Here is a 21,724-nt window from a genome sequence, read left to right on the forward strand (position 1 = left end):
TAATAGAAGGGGAAAACTTGGCAACATGCAACAGTAGATGGTCGGAACCTATGAGCATGCTAGAAAAGAAGGTGAAAACATGGCAACATGCAACAGTAGATGGTCAGAACAGTAGATGGTCAGAACCTACGAGCATGCTATAAAAGAAGGGGAAAACTTGGCAACATGCAACAGTAGATGGTTGGAACCATTTTTGAACAATCTTTGAGCTATAAAAGAAGGTGAAAACATGCAACAGTAGATGGTCAGAACCTATGAGCATGCTCTAAGAAAAGGTCAAACTTTGCAACATGCATCAGGAGATGGCAGGAGACTATGAGCATGGTATAAGTAATGGTCGACGTTCAACATTCTAAAATAGTCAGACCCTGCGAGCATGCCATAGGACAGCCTTTCTCAACCTTTTTTTACCCAAAAGAAACTCTTAAATTGATTTTAAGGTTTATGGTAATTTTTCTGAAATTATTTATTTGGAGATCATGGGAAATACAGTAATGTTTCCTTAAATTGGAGACCAGTGGGAAAAATTGCCCTCTTACAGTGATGGTCAGAATACCACCCTTACAGCTAAAAGGATCATTGGTGTCATGCTGCTGACTCTGCCAAGTGATGTTGGACTTGGAAATATCCAGGCACTGTCTCATGTGAGGTCAATAGGCTCACCTCTGGAGGAACCCTGGCATAGGAGAAGTTCAAAGATTGTTCAAAAATGGTTGTAAATTGGGGACAGTCATAGACTGGAGACATGTTACGTGAAACTGCTAGAGATCACTACAGCTCCTTTTAGAAGTCAATGCTTTCACATTTGTGCTCCCTTAACCACTTGAAGACCGCCTGCCGTTGTTATGCGTTGGCTGTTTGGCATCAAATACCGGGGTTATGACAGCAGATAAGCCCCCCTCCCGCCTCTCCCCGGTGGTCTCCACCGCTTATCGGAGCCATTAGTAGCAGCGGAGACGATCGGGTCCTTTCCTCTGAGAGACATGGAGTCAAGTGAGGGAAAGATGGCCCCCACTCGACTCCATAACATTGAATGAAGGAAGCAATGTCAAACGTCACTTCTACCCAATGGTCTAAAAAGGGGGCAGGCACAGTTTTGAAGCATGACATGTTGGGTATCAATTTACTCGGTGTAACATTATATTTCTCAATATAGAAAAAACGTTTTTTTCCCCACCAAAAATTGCGCTTGTAAGACTGCTGCGCAAATACGGTGTGACATAAAGTATTGTAATGACCGCCATTTTATTCTCTAGGGTGTTTGGGGGGAAAAAATAATGTTTGGGAGTAATTTTCTAGTAAAAAAAAACAGATTTTAAGTTTAAAAAATATGCCTGTTCCTTAAGTGGTTAATTACTTGTACTACATTTTGCATTTTCCCCAGTCAGATCGATTCTAAAAATATCAGAAGAAAAAAAAACATAAAAAAGGGTTGGATAATCTAGAAAAAGTCAGATAATATAAAAGAAATGAGCCAATGCATTTAAAAACTAGAAACCACTCTAAAATATTTTTTCTTCACTGGTATGAGTAACACCAAAACACAGGCAACTATCTACAGAGGGTGCACATTAAATTCCAAAGAGCCACATGTGGCCCCCGGGCCACAGGTTGGACATCAGGGATCTAGGTGTTGCAGAAGAGGGATGAGATTTGTTCTTTGATGCTATGTTAGGCAAGAGGACATGCTGGGTAATGGAATTCTGCAATGTGAGTGGTAATTCCCCCCCAGGGAAGCAGAAAGTGGGGTGATTCTGCCATATGCTGACAATAAGGGAGTAGAATTTTGTTTGAAAATTTTTGCTTGAAAATTTGTATGATGTTCTAATTGTTAGTGGGACTCAAATGGACATTCATTTTTGACTGCAGTGAACCGAAGAAAATTCAAAGGAGCAGAATAACATTTTTTCTCGAACAAATGAATGTCTAAAGCCCCATACACACTATCAGATTTTCTGCTGATTTTTTTCTTTCAGATTTACCAAAACCATATAATATGAGGTCAAACCTTAGGAGTTTCAATGTGTATGCAATCAGGCAGTCCCTTGTACCTGGGCCGTCTTTAAGGCAGGGCAAAAGGGGCAGCTGCCCTGGGCCCTGTCATTGTTGTGGGGCCCAAAACAGCTGTCTATACTTGCCAACTATCCAGGTTTAAATTCCCTTGTCCCTTGAAGTTTTAGTCCCTTGCTGTGTCCCAATATCTCAGTGTGAAGTGCTGGTCCTAATGCTACCCAGCTCTGCCCTGTTGATGTGTACAGATGACTCGCCTGCAGACCCTGTGTTTACATGTAAATAACCGGCATTGATGTGTAAATAGCAGCTGCAATACTAAGTAAATAGCTGCGGCCAGTGGCATTGATATTTTAAAGGGACAGAAAATGTACTTTATATACTGTATGAACACATATATATATATATATATATATACAGTACTGTGCAAAAAATGTAGGCAGGTGTGAAAAAATTTTGTAAATGAAGAATGCAGAAGTGTTAATTTATTTTTATCAGTGAACAAAATTATAAAAAAAAAAAAAAAAAAAAAGTAAATGCACAGAAGAGAATTCCAAGTCAAATTAATATTTGTGGTGACCACACTTTGCCTTTAAACCAGCATCAATTCTTCTAGGTACACTTGCACAGTTTTTGAATGAACTCAGCGGGTAGGTTGTTCCAAACATCTGGGAGGACTAACCACAGATCTTCTGCGGATGTCAGCTGCCTTAAATCCTTCTGTCTCTTCGTGTAATTCCAGACAAACTGGATGATATTACGATCAGGACTCTGTGGGGGCCAAACCATCACTTCCAGGACTTCTTTACACTGAAGCTAGTTCTTAATGGCATTGGTTGTATGTTTGGGGTGGTTGTCCTGCTGCAGAATTAATTTGGGGCTAATTACACGCCTCCATGATGGTATGGCATGATGGATAAGTATCTGCCTGTGTTTCTCAGTATTGAGGACACTATTGATCAGGCAACGTTATGGACCATTGATGTAGTGGTCGGCCAAGGAATGTAGCAGTTGAAAGACACCTTACCTCCCTTCAACATCAGAAGATATCCAGCAGTGCCATCAGCACAGAACTGGTGGAAACCAGTGGCACCCAGGTATACCCATCTTCTGTCTGGAGAAGTCTAGCCAAAAATGGTCTTCATGGAAGAATTGCGGCTAAAAATCCATACATCCAAAGTGGAAACAAGGCTCAACTATGCATGAAAATAGTAGATGCTCTGGACCAGACTTTCTCAACCTTTTCAACACAGAGGGACTCTTAAAATAACTTTCTGGTCTCAGGGAACCCCTGTTAAATATTACTATATCTACAGTACAATACATGACACATTAGTGTGATGGTCAGTGCAAAAAAAGTTTTGTTACACTTGTGGCCATTTAGCAGAATTCCCCCCTGTCAGATAGCTTAAAAGATAATTGGTGATACCCGCTTATTGGAAGACAAAGAATACTCCCCCATTGTCACGGTGGGTATCAATTATGAATGACACCATGAGAATGGAGGAGACGCTGGCATTGGACGGGGACCAGCTGTGGACAATAGTCATTGGCTGGCCTCCCGTAAATGTATTTCTGTTAGGGCCGTTTCACACGGCGAGGCGTCTCCGACTTGCCTCGCCGCGACCTGCGGGGACCTCAGCGGCGACTTGCAGAGGACTTCTGTATAGAAGTCAATGCAAGTCGCCCCCGAAGTCGCCCCGAAGTAGTACAGGAACCTTTTTTCTGAGTCGGAGCGACTCGAGTCGCTCCTCTCAGAACGGTTCCATTGTACAGAACGGGGGCGACTTGCGGGAGCGAGGCGAGGCGAGCCGTGTCGCCTCGCATCGCCTCGCTGTGTGAACCGGCCCTTACTGTTCTTTGCATACATTTATCTCATGATGTTTACTGTTTTACTGTTTTTCTTGAAAAGCACCAATAAAAATATTTTCAACACTAAAAGATAATTGGTGTCAGTGGGAACTTATCTAAGAGGCAGAAACTGGTCATTGCTCAAGGAACCCCTAGCATCCTTTAGAGAAACCATAGGGTTCCACTGAACCCTAGTTGAGAAACCCTTGTCTAGACTTATGAGTCAAAATGTGTGGTCTTCTGGCTACATAGTGGATTCTGGAGAGCCCAAGTTGTCACCTTGCCCAATTTAAGGTGATATTCCACCCGGATCTTGCAGCGGCCATTGAGGAGGGTTGGTGTTGATGCAGACATGCTCATCTTCACTTTTGGACCTACTGTATGTGAGTGTGATGACTGAAGTGTTTATTGTTGCTTCTAAAGCCGCGTACACACGGGCGGACTGTCTGGCCAACTTAGTCCGTCGAAACACATTTCAGCGGACAGTCCGCTCGTGTGTGGGCTTCAGGGGACTTTTTCAGCGTGCAGTCTGGCGGACTAAGTATTTCGGAATTTCCGTAATACTGTCCGTCATACTTTGGTTTCAGCGGACAATCCGCTCGTGAGTAGGCTAGTTCAACGGACTAAGAATGGCGCATGCTCAGAAAGGATTTACACGGCAAAGGTTGCATTGCTGTGTATTGGACTTCCTATTTCTAGTCCCGTCGTACGTGCTGTACACGTCATCGCGCAAGCTTTCGACGGACTGTTTGTGCATCCGTGTGTGGTCAAGTCCGTTCATTCGAAAGTATGACGGACTGTCCGTCGGATTGTCTGACGGACTAAGTAGGCCATACAGTCCGCCCGTGTGTACGCGGCTTTATAAACTGGATTACACTAGGGTGGTGGTGCACTCTCTTCTCTTTGTGTTGAGTCAAAATGTCAAATATTTGGCTGTAGCGGGAGGCAGTTTGCCAAGGGGATGGAGAGCGGTACAATAATGAGTGTCTGCAGGCAACAGTGAACCATGGTGGAGGTTCCTTGGAAGCATGGGGCTGCATTTTCTGCGAATGGAGTTGGAGATTTAGTCAGGATCAATGATGTTCTCAATGCTGAGAAATCCAGGCAGATACTGTACTTCTCCATCATGCCATACCATCAGCAAGGCATGTAAATGGCCCCAAATTTATTCTGCAGCATGAAAATGACCCCAAACATACAACCAATGTCATTAAGAACTATCTTCAGTGTAAAGAAGAACAAGGACTCCTGGAAGTGATGGTTGAAGATAAATATCGCAGGAAAATCTGGTTACGTTTTTCATCTTGTAATGGGCTATTCATTTTTAACTTGTTATTTCTTGCAGGGGTTCTGCGTTGATCAAAATCATTCCTGTAACTTTTTTTATACTTTTCCCTGTCTGTTTTTTGTTAGACGACATCAATAGTAAGTTTATACTCTACATCGTCCATGACAGACCTGTAAGGGAGTCACTGAGGGTCATCTGACCACGATGGAGGATAAACAGGTCCAGGCTTCAAAGGAGGGTCGTCCTATGAAGCCCCAGGTGGTAAGTGAGGCTGACCTGGACCAAATCGCTCCTAGGACAAGGGTTATAAAACCATCATTCTGGACAAGGAGGAAGAACCAGATGAGGTGAGAAGCTCTGATTCAATGCATTGTATAGCTTGTGTATAGGTAAAGTGTATCTAAAGCCAAAAGCAGTTTTACATTTTGGATAAAGCTATGAGGGTTTAGAACCTCTGTCCCTGTTAAAGAGAGTGTGTTGGTATGCTGATCCCCCCCCCGCCGGCCCTCCTCCCCTCCGGGCCTCTGTTATGTCGATTTGTACCCTCAGTCGAAAAGTGGGGGGCATGTGCAGAACGGAAGGGCCCTCTAGCTGAGTTCCCGATTAGCTGGCGTGACGTGACCATAGCGCATGCGCACATCGTAGGAGGCTTTTTTTCGACGGGAGATACCATTTGACGGGCACAACCGAAAGCTATGCAAACAGCGGAGGGACATTGTATTTGTCATATTGGGCCTCACTCTTGCGGCGCAGGTTTAGAATGTGCTCAAGGTCTAGTTTTGTCTGAGTGGCAGGGCGGGTTTGTGTTGAATGGCGGGTTTTGCCTGTGAGTGAGGGCGGGTTGCCACACAGACAAAACCCGCCCTTCAACACACCCACAACCCGCCCTGCAACAGCAAGGCTCAATCTGACAACTACGGTGTCCCTTCGCTCTTTGCATTGCTTTCAATTGTGCCCGTGAAATGGTATCTTCCAACGAAAAAAGCCTCCTACAATGTTCACATGCGCTATGGTCACCACATTAAACCTTTTACCACCTTAAAGTGACGCAAAAGTAATGCGCTATGCTGGTGCGCCCTCTGTTCCGTTTTTTTTTTTTAGATCCTGTTTAAACTGGCCTGTCTCCATTAGCAGTTGCTGAATGGTCTTCAGCTTTTTCCTGTATTTCTGTGACCTGATCCATTGAACCTGCTTACCTGTGTATGACCCGGCTTTCTCCTGGACTTTGCCTTTGCTCCTGCATTAACCTTGTTTACCTGAACTCTCTGACCTTGGCCTGTTTACTGGACTCGTCTTTGCCTGCTGATTCTGTAATGCGCTGCCCAACTGTTGCCAACCTTGGCCTGCTTCCTGGACTTGCTTTGTCTGCTGACTCGGTCCCTTGTTACTGGGCTGCCGCTGGTCGCTGCCTGCATACCGGCTCTGCTATCATCTCCTGCTCTGGTGCCAAGCGGCTTCAGTTTCCTGTTCTTAGGACTGCCACTCCCAGCTTCATCTACCTAAGAGCAGACTTTACCAACCAGCTACTATGGCACTCATGCCACTCTAGTGGCAGCTGGTGCTCAAAATTTTTGGAGGGGCACAAACTGAAAAATACTGAAAAAAAAAACATCAATTGCAGCCTCACTGTGCCATCAAATGCAGCCACTGTGCCCATGAAATGCAGCCACTGTGCCATCAAATGCAGCCACTGTGCCCATGAAATGCAGCCACCATGCCATAAAATGCAGCCACTGTGCCATCAAATGCAGCCACTGTGAGCATAAAATGCAGCCACTGTGCCCATCAAATGCAGCCACTGTGCCCATCATATGCAGCCTCTGCGCTCATCATATGCAGCCTGTGCCCATCATATTTAGACTCTGTGCCCATTATATGCAGCCTGTGCCCATCATATGTAGCCTCTGTGCCCATCATATGTAGCCTCTGTGCCCATCATATGCAGCTTGTGCCCATCATATGCAGCCTCTGTGCCCACCATATGTAGCCTGTGCGCCCATCGTGTGTAGCCTGTGTGCCCATCATATGTAGCCTCTGTGCCCATCATATGTAGTCTGTGTGCCCATCATATGCAGCCTCTGTGCCCATCATATGCAGCCTCTGTGCCCATCATATGCAGCCTCTGTGACCCCCCCCCTGCTCGCCGTCTGACCGGCACACGCTTACCCCATCCAGGTTAACCTTTTTTGAAGCCTATTAGAGCACATGGGTCTAATCAGGTTCTTCAAAAATACCCCCCTAGAATAAAGGTGCCTGGTGTCCAAAAATGGGCCAGATGCCTGGATAGGGAGTGTCCCTCTGTTCCGTTTTTTTTTTTTAGATCCTGTTTAAACTGGCCTGTCTCCATTAGCAGTTGCTGAATGGTCTTCAGCTTTTTCCTGTATTTCTGTGACCTGATCCATTGAACCTGCTTACCTGTGTATGACCCGGCTTTCTCCTGGACTTTGCCTTTGCTCCTGCATTAACCTTGTTTACCTGAATTCTCTGACCTTGGCCTGTTTACTGGACTCGTCTTTGCCTGCTGATTCTGTAATGCGCTGCCCAACTGTTACCAACCTTGGCCTGCTTCCTGGACTTGCTTTGTCTGCTGACTCGGTCCCTTGTTACTGGGCTGCCACTGGTCGCTGCCTGCATACCGGCTCTGCTATCATCTCCTGCTCTGGTGCCAAGCGGCTTCAGTTTCCTGTTCTTAGGACTGCGACTCCCAGCTTCATCTACCTAAGAGCAGACTTTACCAACCAGCTACTATGGCACTCATGCCACTCTAGTGGCAGCTGGTGCTCAAAATTTTTGGAGGGGCACAAACTGAAAAATACTGAAAAAAAAAACATCAATTGCAGCCTCACTGTGCCATCAAATGCAGCCACTGTGCCCATGAAATGCAGCCACTGTGCCATCAAATGCAGACACTGTGCCCATGAAATGCAGCCACCATGCCATAAAATGCAGCCACTATGCCATCAAATGCAGCCACTGTGAGCATAAAATGCAGCCACTGTGCCCATCAAATGCAGCCACTGTGCCCATCATATGCAGCCTCTGCGCTCATCATATGCAGCCTGTGCCCATCATATTTAGACTCTGTGCCCATCATATGCAGCCTGTGCCCATCATATGTAGCCTCTGTGCCCATCATATGTAGCCTCTGTGCCCATCATATGCAGCTTGTGCCCATCATATGCAGCCTCTGTGCCCACCATATGTAGCCTGTGCGCCCATCGTGTGTAGCCTGTGTGCCCATCATATGTAGCCTCTGTGCCCATCATATGTGGCCTGTGTGCCCATCATGTGCAGCCTTTGTGCCCATCATATGCAGCCTCTGTGACCCCCCCCCCTTGCTCGCCGTCTGACCGGCACACGCTTACCCCATCCTGGTTAACCTTTTTTGAAGCCTATTAGAGCATATGGATCTAATCAGGTTCTTCAAAAATACCCCCCCCCCCGCCCCTAGAATAAAGGTGCCCGGTGTCCAAAAATGGGCCAGATGCCTGGATATGGAGTGTCTACAGCGGTCATGGATAGATTCCTGCAATGCTAGAGAGAGGGAGCTGTGCCCGTGCACCCTTAATGGGCACACCGCCACTGTGCCACTCAATGCCCTCACACTCTCTGTGTCCACCTTCAGGAGTGTTGGCCAGGAGGTTCCACAGAGGCCAACACAACATTCCAGTCGTCACCAGGTACTTGATATCTGAACAGGAAATGAAGTCCCAGAGCCTAGCTGGCTATAAACCAATCACCTTTCTAGTTTGTAAATGGAATTGTTATCGGAATGATACTATGTATGCAGAATATAGACAATGTCTGTAGGAAAAACACAGACCCATCATGATAGTGTGTAGAGATAAAAAAATAAATGAACACCAATACAGATAACCTTCCCTGTTCTTTATCCAAGATGCTCTCAAGAAACAGCCAGGTGCTTACTGCTGAAATACGTTCCTGTCCTGCGCTGGCTGCCGCGGTACCCGGCCCGGGAGTGGTTGCTGGGAGATGCCATCTCCGGGTTCAGTGTTGGCATAGTCCAGCTGCCTCAAGGTAACTTATATAGCTTGGTGCTGATTGTAAATAGGTGGTCCTCTATTTTATAACAGTAAACCAATCATAAAAAAAAAAGGGCTTGCTGTTACTGAGCTGTAAATGTTGGAACACACAGAAAAATAACTAATGGCACTCCCGTGCGTCTGCTAAAGAGCGGCACATTTTGCCTGAAGGCTGGGAAAACATGCGATTAAGCACAGGTTCTGGACCTGCACAAGTGTGAACCTAGCCCTAACCTGTTGCCGAGAACTTAATACATATTTACGCACCAAAGAGGATGGGCTTTAAAGAGTTAATAACCCACAACAGTAGAATCAGTCTGTATATGCAGTAAAGCATGCTTGTTATACTCACTATGGAACCTAAAGGGTTAATTCTCTGAATTGCATAAAAAGACTGATCCTGTCTTCTCTGATCCTCCCCTTCTTCCACTGTCCCCAATCCATCTCCTGATAGAACAGAGCCTTGGAGGCACTCTGCACATGTTCAGTGTATTGCTAGAGATTTTTTCTTTTTTTTGGGAGGGTGCATGTGATCAGCACAGGGCCAAACAGCACTGTCCAGACAGAGAGGTCAGGGGGCCATGCAGCCTTATAGGACAGTCAGAGGAGAATGAAACTCCTTCTACAAGCTTTAACCAGACACTGATAAAAGTCATGAGACTGCTATATACTGCTGATGAGAAAGGGTATTTATCAGTTTATGTTTACTAAAATAATTGCATGTCCATGTTCTGTGTACTGTGGGAGACCAGATATAGTGAATGCAGACTCCTGGGTTAAGTAACAATTTAATGCCAACACAGCGCACATATGCGTCCACGTGTGGCAGAGGTTTATGTGCTGAGAGCTGAGTGTCACCAAACTGCCAAAAACAGCACATGATGCATGCTTATGATTGGGAGTTGGAGAGACTAGCTCCCGATCATCTGACCATTGGGCAGTGTGAAAAAGAGTGTAACAGACACTCTCAGCTTAGCCAACTGCAGCCAGCAAACCTGCTGGAAAGCCATAGTCCAGTCCGAATAATGTGTCAAGGTTTCAGGCAGTCTGAAACCCGGACGCATGATTCCAAACCCAAACTGTCTGGGTGAATCCCGGACAGGTGGCAACCCTTCATACAGACCCTATTAACGGGATGCCAAAGCTGGGCAGGAAGAGGTTAATACAGTCGCTTTGTGTTAAGTATCTGGATGTTAAATATAATTTATTTTTATCATTTCAGGATTGGCATATGCTCTTCTGGCAGGCTTACCGCCTGTTTTTGGGCTCTATACCTCATTTTATCCTGTGTTTATGTATTTTCTTCTGGGGACCTCAAGGCACATATCAGTAGGTGAGATCTGTATATGTTTTCAGAAGGGATATGTACTAGAGCTGCACGATTCTGGCTAAAATGAGAATCACAATTATTTTGCTTAGAAGATAGATCACGATTCTCTCGCGATTCTCGCGGCATAACATCATCTTTCACATTAAAACAAAAAAAAAATTGTCCTAACTTTACTATTTCTTTTTTTTTTTTTTTCATTGAAGTATATTTTTTCCACTTGGCAGACTGCCTGGATTTTCTTCTTTGCACACAGAAGTTTTCCTTTGATCCAAGAAGGAAGTTAGTTACAATGTTTAATTTTAAAAACTTAGCAGACTGCCTGGATTTACTTTTTTACACACAGAAGTTTCCCTTTGATCTAAGAAGGAAGTTAGTTACAATGTTTCATTTTAAAAACTTGGCAGACTGCCTGGATTTTCTTCTTTACACACAGAAGTTTCCATTTTTATCTAAGGAGGAAGTTAATTAAAATGTTTAATTTTAAAAACTTGGCAGACTGCCTGGATTTACTTTTTTACACACAGAAGTTTCGCTTTGATCTAAGAAGGAAGTTAGTTACAATGCTTCATTTAAAAAACTTGGCAGACTGCCTGGATTTTCTTCTTTACACACAGAAGTTTCCCTTTGAGCTAAGAAGGAAGTTAGTTACAATGTTTCATTTTAAAAACTTGGCAGACTGCCCCAACGTTTTCTTTTGACAGCTGAATGAGCAGATAAGTCTCTCCACTTGTTATAGGAAAGAATCGTCAAACTCTGCACTAGAGATCATCAGAGGGTTGAATTGAGATCACAATTTATTTTTAACGATTAATTGTGCAGCTCTAATATGTACTAAGTCAAAAGTCGTATTTTACAGCAGATTTTACCAAAACTAACCTTTAGCCAGATGTGAAAACTGCTAAACAACAAATGCAGTTCTGTATTCATGGGAAAAAAATGATTTTTTTTAAATGCAACTGATAAACGTAATTGAATCTGTCTTGTATCAAGATCACTGAAAGCAGCAATTAAGCTAGCCATACACCTGCAGAATTTTGTTGGAAAATCATCATTTTCAGAGCCCTTGTTCAATTATCTAAGTGTTATGACAAGGATGGAAATTTTTTGTTGAATCTCAATGGGAACAATCACATTTCTATTTGTTGCATCCGCTTCTGGCCAAGAAAATGCACTTATCAAAGTTAATCCAGTAGAACAGTTGTTCTAATAATAGAGTGACATTGACCTGGTACCCAAACAAAACATTTTTCAGAATTTAGTCGAGTCCAAGCAGTCACATCAAACAGAAAGATGAGCGATTTTTATAATTTCTTGTCTGATCGCTTGAAAGAAATTCTACAGGTTTAAGGCCAGCTTAAGGCTGGGACAAAAAGTGGGAACCGCCATCCTCCAAAGGCATATAGATAACCTCAGAGGCCAGGTTTCATATTATATCAGCTCAGGGTCTGATCATTGGCAGAAGTGGAGTAATGTGTACAGAAGGGTGCCAGTCACTTGTTAGAGCAACAAGGAATTTATTAGCTCCTCATCAACTCCTGGGAGAGAGAATTAGGGCACAGGACAGCCGCAGATATGGCATGCTCCAAAAGCGAGACAAAAGTATTTACAGCACAGATAGAGGATCTTTAAGCCAACCCAGCATTCTAGTTCAGCCACCAACCCATTGGCACAAGCTTCCCACATCTCTGTAGAGCACCAAGCTTCTAAAGCAGGGATATGCAATTAGCGGACCTCCATCTGTTGCAGAACTACAAGTCCCATGATGCATAGCAAGACTCTGACAGCCACAAGCATGAAACCCAGAGTCAGAGGCATGATGGAACTTGTAGTTTTGCAACAGCTGGAGGTCCACTGATTGCATATCCTTGTTCTAAAGGTTACCCTGGTACCCCAGTTAGGCTGAAGTTCCTCCATGGTGCTTCGATCCCCTTGTTCAGCATTCTAGGCTTTGAACGCAGACCTCTATCCAATTTAGTAACATTCTTCCGGTAGCAGGCCTAAGAGGATAACAACTTACATACAACTGGAAGTCTGAGGAAAGACTGACTTCCCAAGATCATGTCTGAATATTTATACCCTCTTCCAGCCTCCACCACTGGCAATAAACTTCCTAGTGTAGCCTTTCTCAACCTTTTCAACACAGAGGAACCCTTGAAATAGGTCTCCGGTCTCGAGGAACCCCTGCTAAAAATTACAAATCTACAACTCATGATACATTAGTGTGATGGTCAGTGGGAAGAATGGTCCTTACACTTGTGGTCATTGGGAAGAATTACCTCCTTACAGATAGCTAAAAAGATCAATGGTGTCAGTGGGAACTTATCCAAGAGGCAGAAATTGCCCAATGCTGAAGGAACCCCTAGCAACCTCTGGAGGAACCCTGGAGTTCCACAGAACCCTGGTTGAGAATCACTGTCCTAGTGGTTGACCAGGGAGATATAAATATTTATAACTTAGCTCATTGCAGCCTCCCACACTATTGTCAGAGACACTCTCCAGCAGTAGCCAGAATATACAATAACCAAAGCCTAGGAAAGACCCAAGAAAGCCAAGCTATCAATCAGGCTTAAGCTGATTTACAGCCCAGCAATTTTAAATTTAAATAGACACTTCTGCTTGGGACAGGGTGGCTACACATTTATAAACTCTGTTTGTTTCGGGATACAGGAACATTTGCTGTGGTCTGCGTCATGATTGGTAGTGTTACGGAATCTCTGGCACCCAATGAGAACTTTATGATAGGAGAAAATGCAACATTTATTGACACTGTAGCCAGAGATGCGCTAAGAGTGGAGCTGGCCACAGCACTGGCATTCCTTGTAGGACTGTTTCAGGTGAGTTGCTATCACAGTGATATATTGGGTTTGCTGATCCTCTGTCTTACAGATATTGCCATGGCTGATATTGGATCAAAGAGCCATATCATTAGATCAACCTTTTCATATGGTTATGGTGAACTTACTTCTTATATGATATGGGTCGTTAAGGTTTATGAAGCAACCAAGTCATTTTATCTTTGGATCTTCCGATGGCTCTCTGGCAAATTTACTCATCACTATCTGGCTCAATGCTAATGTCTATCGTTTATACCTGTGATCCTTCTCCTTCTCTCCTCCTCTTCTCATTCTCCTCTTCTTCTCCTTCTCTCCTCCTCTTCTCCTTCTCTTTCTCTCCTCCGCTTCACCCTCTCTTTCTCTTCTTCTCTGCTTCTCCTTCTCCTCTTCTTTTTCCCCCTTTCTCCTTTACCACTTTTTTTTTTTTTTTTTTTCCTTCTCCTTCTCTTTCTTCTCCCCTACTCCTTTTCCTTTTCCCTTTCTCCTTCTCTACTTCTATCCTCCTCTCCTTCTCCTCTTCTTCTCCTTCTCTCCTCCTCTTCTCCTTCTCCTCTCCTCCGCTTCACCCTCTCTTTCATTGCTTCTCTGCTTCTCCTTCTCCTCTTATTTTTCTCCCTTTCTCCTTTACCATTTTTCTTTTTTTCCTTCTCCTTCTCTTTCTTCTCCCCTAATCCTTTACCTTTTCCCCTTTTCCTTCTCCTCCTTCTCTACTTCTATCCCTTCTCCTTCTCTCCATCTTGTTCTCCCCTTCTTTCCTTCTCCCTTATCCTTCTCCTCCTCTTTTTTCTTCTTCTTCTCCCCCTCTTTTTTCTTCTTCTTCTCCCCTTCTTTGATTCTCCTTCTCTCCTACTTCCATTATCATTCTCCCCTTCTCCATTTCCTTCTCCTCCTTTTCTTTTTCCTTCTCCATCTCCCCTTCTCCTTCTCCCCTTTTCTTTCTCCTGCTCTCCTTCTCCCCATTTCTGTCTCTTTTTCCTTCTCTCCTACTCCCCTTCTCCTCCTATTTTTCATTTTCATTCTCCCATTCTCCTTCTCGCCTTCTCTGTTTCCTTCTCCTTCTCCCCATCTCCTTCTCCTTCTCCCCATCTCCTTCTCCTTCTCCCCATCTCCTTCTCCTTCTCCCCATCTCCTCCTAATCTCCTCAGTTCTCTAAGAATTATTTGTAGTTCCTCACTAGGTTCTATACACGCCAATACATGAATTCTGCTGAACCAGGACATTAAGGTACACTTTCAGTTTTCCTTGGCTCCTCATTTCCAAGCCTTCCACCCATTAACCCAAGTCTCTTCACCCACATCCATTTTAGAACTGTGATACATTTTGCATTTTCACTCTAGTAGATGAAAGTTACTTCCATCCTACTGACACAGGTCTTGTACCATAGATCGCTCTTGGCCTGATCCAGTTTGGATTTGTGGTGACGTATCTCTCGGACCCATTGATAAGTGGGTACACCACAGCGTCAGCAGTCCATGTGTTGGTGTCACAGCTCAAATACCTCTTTGGAATTAAAATGACCCAGAAAACTGAGCCACTGTCATTATTATATGTAAGTACAGTTCTCACACTCAGAAGTGGTAGTGACCATACATGAAGGGATTTTCTCCACTTGATATTATTATTGCTCTGTACTGTCATACAAATAAATAATACTATAATAGAATACATCCGGATTTCCTACTTTATGTATTCTTCTTCTTGCAAACCAGTGCCACTGTACATCTCTTCATCAACACTAAAGAACTGTTTTAGCAGGCAGTGTGTGCAGGTGATGAGTGCAGAGGGTATAGTAGGCAGAATTCTGTGTAGAGGAGCAGTTCAGAGGGTATGACAATGGGCAGTATGTGCAGTAGAGGAGTCTGGATTGTATATCAGGGAGTAGTATGTGTAGGAGATAAGGAGGGTAGGTTCCGACAGTGTCAAGGAGAGAAGTGTGGAGGGTATGACAGTGGGAAGTATGTGCAGCGGAGGAGGGCAGGCAGTCTGACGGTGGTGGTATGTGAAATAAATAAGTGGGCAAAATATGACAGCATGCAGTATATACAGGGTAGGAGTGCAGAAGGAATGATGGTGGGTAGTATGTATAGGAGAAAGTATGGATGGTATGAAATAGGGCAGAAGAGAGAGTAGTGTGAAGGGTATGACGGCAGCCCTATGTGTAGGAGAGGAGTATAGAAGACAGGGCTGGACTGGGACAAAAATTTGGCCCTGGACTTCATCATGAACGGCCCACTTTAATTTTGAGTGTCCCCTCCAGCAGCCCCCTTCACATCAGAGTCCCCATAAGAAGCCCCCTTCACATCAGAGTCCCCATCAGCAGCCCCCTTCACATCAGAGTCCCCATCAGCAGCCCCCTTCACATCAGAGTCCCCTACAGAAGCCCCCTTCACATCAGTCCCCTACAGAAGCCCCCTTCACATCAGTCCCCTCCAGAAGCCCCCTTCACATCAGAGTCCCTTACAGAAGCCCCCTTCACATCAGTCCCCACCAGAAGCCCCCTTCACATCAGAGTCCCCACCAGCAGCCCCTTCACATCAGAGTCCCCACCAGCAGCCCCCTTCACATCAGAGTCCCCACCAGCAGCCCCCTTCACATCAGAGTCCCCACCAGCAGCCCCCTTCACATCAGAGTCCCCACCAGCAGCCCCCTTCACATCAGAGTCCCCACCAGCAGCCCCCTTCACATCAGAGTCCCCACCAGCAGCCCCCTTCACATCAAACTTCCCACCAGCAGCCCCCTTCACATCAGAGTGTCCTCCCTCTCCTCCCCCTCCCACATGTACTCACAGTTTTGAAGGCAGCTTTTCTTCCTCTCTCCAGCCATGTGATAACAAGTGATAAGGGGAGAGAGAAAGGAAAGTCTGTCGGCTGTCTATCTCCCCTTGCAGGCTGGAGGGAGCATAACGCCTAATGCTCTCTCCAGCAAGTGACAGAGCTGCTCCTCCTGACAGGAGTAAAATCGTGATCACTCATTGTCAGAGAGGAGTGGCTCCAGGACGGCACCAGATCGGCCCACTGAGCCATCGGCCTACCGGGAATCTCCCGGTAGTCCCGATGGCCAGCCTATGCCTGATGGAAGATACAGCAGGCAGTATGTGTAGGAAAGGAGTGTAGAGGTTATGATAGTGGGCATTATGTGCAGGATAGGGGAGCGGAAGGAATGATGGTGGACAGTAGATGCAAGAGAGGAGTGCAGAGGGTTTAACAGTGGGCAGTATGTACAGAAGAGGAGTGTGGAGGGTATGACAGTGGGAAGTATATACAGAAAAGGAGTTTGGGGGGTATGACAGTGGGCAGTATGTACAGAAAAGGAGTGTGGAGGGTATGACAGTGATCAGTATGTACAGAAGAGGAGTATAGATGGTATGACGGTGGGCAGTATGTACAGAATAGGAATGTGGAGGGTATGATAGTAGGCAATATATACAGAAGAGGAGTTTGAAGGGTATGATAGTGGGCAGTATGTACAGAAGAGGAGTATGGAGGGTATAATAGTGGGCAGGATGTAGAGAAGAAGAGTGTGTAGGGTATGACAGTGGGCAATATGTTATCTATAATTTAAAAATGAGCACCCTATTTATCAAAGTGTCAAAAAGAAAAAGCTGTTCTATTTCCTTAGACCAACTAGCAAGATTCTTTTCCTCTCTGTCATCCATATTGCTGAGGCAGATACATCAGCAAACAATAATATGACAAGAACAACCCTTCCTTCAGACAGTTTTATAAATAAGTTCATAGTAATCATTCTGCACACTTTGACACAGATTGCATTTTCAGGGCTGGGTATAATTTATCTTGTAACCATATTGTCTTTTTTTTGTCTTCAGACGATAATAAAACTGTTCTCAAAAATTACTCAGACCAATATCGGCACTTTGGTCACCAGTGCTGTCTCCACCGTGGTCCTCATTCTGATGAAATTTTTGAATGAGAAGTTCGCCTCCAAGCTTGTAATCCCAGTTCCCATTGAGCTGATCATGGTAAATATAACCGCAAACTAAAGGAGAACTCTGCCCTAAAAATAAAAAAAATAAAAAAAATAATCACTATTAAAAGTTCATTGTACCAAAAGACATGTAGCAGAATACATTTTGGCCTAAATTTATGAAGATTTTTTTTTTTTAAATCTTTTATTAGATATGTTTTATAAGAGAAAGTAAAAAACATTGTTTTTTTTTCAAAATGTATGCATTTTTTCGTTTATAGAGCAAAAAAAAATAGAACACGGATTGGTGATCAAATACCGCCAAAAGAAAGCTCTATTTGTGGGAAAAAAAAATATAAATTTTGTTTACGTACAGAATTGCATGAGCACGCAATTGCTAGTTAAAGTAGCGCAGTGCTAAATAAAAAAGAAAAATGACCTGGTCATGAAGGGGGTAAAATTTTCCACAGCTGAAGTGGACAGTCTTGATAATCTGCTGATTCCAGTATTGAGGTGATGGTGCCATCAGATCTCAAACACGCATCGGGAGGCGGAAAGGGGATTTAGCAGAGGTAAAATTGCAGCCTCTGAAAACAGAATCTGGTTCTTCAGGGTGAAGCAGCCATGTTTCACATGGGACAGTGACAAGGACGATATATAAAAGGTCCAATGGACAGGCCAAGGCCATTAGTGTGGTTTAAATACAGATATTCTTTTATCAAGCAGAGTGCCTTTTTGAAGCCTTGAAGTAAACCGTCACCTGGTAAGAAACATACGTGTATGTAATCCATGTTTGTATGAAGAGGTCTTATACTGCGTTATCTTTTGTTATTTCATCACCAGCTCATTGTCTGTACTGGCATCTCTTATGGTGTTGGACTGTATGACAAGTATGGAATAGAAAATGTTGGAGACATCCCTGTTGGGTAAGTTCTACATAAATGCTAGGTACTCTATGGATGCTATTTGTGTCAAGGTGACTCTATGTGAATGTGCTCTACTTTGGTATACGTTCTTTAGTTCTTCAAGTTCCATGTTGAAAAAGGCCCTCCATCATACCTAGTAGCATGTAAGACCTGTTCGGCAGTAGGAAACGTTCAAAGTCTGGAAGGCCATGAGTGAAGTGAAGAGGCAAACATCTCATACTTCTTCAGAGCTTAAGAACTTTAAGGGCCACACACATTACACCAAAGCTATATCCTGAAGCACACATTGGCCTGTGAGTTGAGGCATCTGAGTCTCAACTGAACTTCACCCCTAGTAACAAGTGCCCTTTCTCCCAACTGGAGAACCACTTCCACCGATCAAAAAAACATTCTATGGTGGGTGAATTAAGGTCAAATATCTGAAAGATTTTGTTACCCACTCTTATGCCACGTACACACGATCGGAATTCCGGCCAGAAAAAGACAGACGAGAGCTTTTCATCGGAAAATGTGACCGTGTGTACGCTCCATCGGAATTTAGCTGTCCGAATTTCCGCCAGCCAAAAATTGATAGCATGTTCTCAATTTTCCCGACGGAAAAACTTTCTATCGGTAATTCCGATCATGTGTATGCAATTCCGACACGCCAAAAATCACGCATGCTCAGATTCAACTACGAGACAGAAGCTATTGGCTACTGGCTATTGAACTTCCTTTTTCTAGTCACGTCGTACGTGTTGTACGTCACCGCGTTATAAATGATCGGAATTGGATGTGAGCATGTGTAGGCAAGACAGCTTGAACCGAATTCCGATCGTGTGTACGCGGCATTACAAATATCTTAAAATCTTACAACATGGCAAAAAAATGTGTTGTAGCAAACTGGGATGGATACCCAAGCTACTTATAAATTCATTTTGACCTAATTTGTTTGTCAAATGCTGACTGTATGAATGAATCATTTAGGTAGAGAACATTGTAGATCTTGACTAAATTTTTCTTTGTTTACTGGACTACCTGAATCAGTCGCACATCATATTGTTTTATGACCTTGATGTTACTTTTTAATGGGATCAATAGTTCCCAAGCCTTCCGATTTGTACATTAATTAGATGTGTGATCTCATATAGGACAATAGGTTGTATAAGAACTAAGGAGAAGAAAGGTGTCTGTTTTTATTCCTGGCATCCAGCTACATTGCAACTCGTATTTTTTTCATGGGCAGGTTAGAAAATTAAAAACCAGCAATTATTTTTCTTCATGACACTTGTGACTTTAAAGCAAACTTTTGCCCATCCAGGGTGGATAGAAGTGAGCTGGTCTAGGTCTAGACAGTGGAAGATGTTCTAGCACTCATCGGAACAACCTATAGTATAGATGGGCCCCTAAGAGGGCCCCTGTGAAGCTGCTCTCAACACAAATGGTTGTCCAGAATGCAGAGAACAACTTACCAGTGAAACAGGAGAAAGAGACCCTCAAAACTATGAGTCCAAATGGATGGTCCCAAAACATACAGTGTGTCACGTCTACCCCAACGCAGGTGGTCAGACACTATAGCTAGCTACTGCCTGCTTCACCTATAGCAGCCCCCTTTCAATTAAGGCAAGCAGGCCTACCGGTACTTGGTTGCCCCAGGACTTATACACAATGCTATAGTGCCTGGCCACCATGCCAGGGCCAGGGCAGATGCGAACTGAGCAAACAAACACACTACTTGCAGTTAGCAGACAGATAGCGTGGTTTTATGACAGTCCAGGTAAAAGGCAGGCTGAGCTCAGGGAATAGTCCAATAATCTGGGCCGAAGTCCTACACAGGGAAATCCAAACTAGTAAAGCAGGGCAGACAGACAGACAGACAGGGAGCTTGATCAGGAACAACACAGGTATCATTTGCTATCACAAGCAAAGGACAGAGTGCCGGTGTTCTGCCATATAGTGTCCGGCCATCTAGAAGTGTCCTCCCCGTACTGCGCAGGTGCAGTGCTTGCGCAGTACGGAACAGAAGGAGATTCGGAAAATCTCCGAAGATGAACGGTGCCTGCAACGTGAGTCGAGGTGCAAGCCCCGCCATCCAAGTGGACATAGGGCTGCACATATTAGTGTTCCCCTCGCGGGCTCGCTTCGCTCGCCACACTTCGGGCATGGCCTCGCTGCGCTCGGCTCTTTTTATTCTAACTCTATGTCCACTTGGATGGTGGGGCTAGAACCTGGACTCACGGTGCAGGCGCCGTTCATCTTCGGCTATTTTCGGAATCTGTGTGTCCTGTGTACTGCGCATGCGCAGTACACAGCGGACACTATCCGATGGGGGACATTATATGATAGTACACCGGGTCTGCCTATAACAGGTGACTGACCACATCAATCACCCAGCAGGTGGACACAGACAGAGAGAATGCAACAGCCAAAACCCTGATGCTGGAATAGGGAGCGGGAGCACTTAATCCTGACACAGTGCCTTTGAAAAAGTATTCACACCCCTTGCAATTTTCCACATTTTGTTATATTACAACCAAAAACGTAAATGTATTTTATTGGGATTTTATGTGAACGACCAACACAAAGTGGCACATAATTGTGATGTGGAAGGAAAATTATTACCATTTTCCTTCCACGTCACAATTATGTGCTACTTTGTGTTAGCTGTTCACATAAAATCCCAATAAAATTTATGTTTTTGATTGTAACATGACTGTCAGAAACCATGAAATCAGGCAGAGACAGAAGTAGTTAAATCACACTTGTTTAATAATAAAAGTAAAAAGAACAAATGTAGGCCAAAGTTCAGTAATCGGAACGGACAGTCAGCCAAGCCAGAAGTCAGGGATCAATGCAGTGGAACAGCAAGCAGGATCTGGAGCCAGGGGGGGATGTCAGCAAAGTAAGTCTTGAACAGGATCACAGGCGATAGTTTCTGTGATGTTGACTAAGGCAAAGGCAGAGCTCCTCTGGACTGGTTGGCTTAAGTAGGCAGGACTGACGAGCAGGATATCATCAACAGCAGAGTAACTGTGGAGAGATAGGAGCTGGCAATTAACCGACAGCTGAACTGCCAGCTCAGAGAAGGAAGGGCTGAGCCAATCCCTGACAATGGCAAAATGTGGAAAATTTCAAGGGCTATGAATACTTTCAAGGCACTGTATGTTTTGTACAATCCTATACACTTTAAAACCCAAATGAATTTGTTCTTTTTGGTTTTTCAGCCTAAAGGTTCCCATGTTACCTGACTTCAGCCTGTTCAAAGACATTGTTGGAAACTCATTCGCTATTGCCGTGGTGGGATATGCCATTACTATTTCATTGGGAAAAGTATTTGCTTCTAAGCATGGCTACAAGGTCGACAGCAACCAGGTATAGTGGGTAATTTGACCCAAAAGTTAAAGTGGAAGTTCAGCCAAAACCTAAACCTACTCCCAGCCCGATTCTAATCCTAATCTATCTAACCCTGTAAAGAAAAGATTGTTACATATTCTGAAGCTGCTCCAGTCCGGGTGCAGGCTGCACTATCAGCGACGGCT

At 44.4% G+C, this 21,724-nt stretch overlaps 1 protein-coding gene across 1 annotated transcript in view; it reads left to right on the forward strand.

Annotated features, from left to right (window-relative positions):
* The first annotated feature begins 5,353 nt into the window (after positions 1-5,353).
* The window catches only part of LOC143927563 (solute carrier family 26 member 6-like), a 48,266-nt gene continuing 31,895 nt past the window's right edge, over positions 5,354-21,724 (forward strand). The window contains exons 1-8 of the mRNA XM_077451696.1: positions 5,354-5,496; positions 9,048-9,187; positions 10,415-10,525; positions 13,190-13,356; positions 14,741-14,905; positions 17,183-17,335; positions 18,124-18,206; positions 21,410-21,557. Of these exons, the coding sequence (XP_077307822.1) occupies positions 5,354-5,496; positions 9,048-9,187; positions 10,415-10,525; positions 13,190-13,356; positions 14,741-14,905; positions 17,183-17,335; positions 18,124-18,206; positions 21,410-21,557 (1,110 nt within the window). The remainder of the gene's footprint in view (positions 5,497-9,047; positions 9,188-10,414; positions 10,526-13,189; positions 13,357-14,740; positions 14,906-17,182; positions 17,336-18,123; positions 18,207-21,409; positions 21,558-21,724) is intronic.

The sequence above is a fragment of the Lithobates pipiens genome, unplaced genomic scaffold (assembly GCF_037356315.1).
Source record: "Lithobates pipiens isolate NorthernLeopardFrog02 unplaced genomic scaffold, aLitPip1_a1.2 Scaffold_23, whole genome shotgun sequence".
Classification (NCBI taxonomy): domain Eukaryota; kingdom Metazoa; phylum Chordata; class Amphibia; order Anura; family Ranidae; genus Lithobates; species Lithobates pipiens.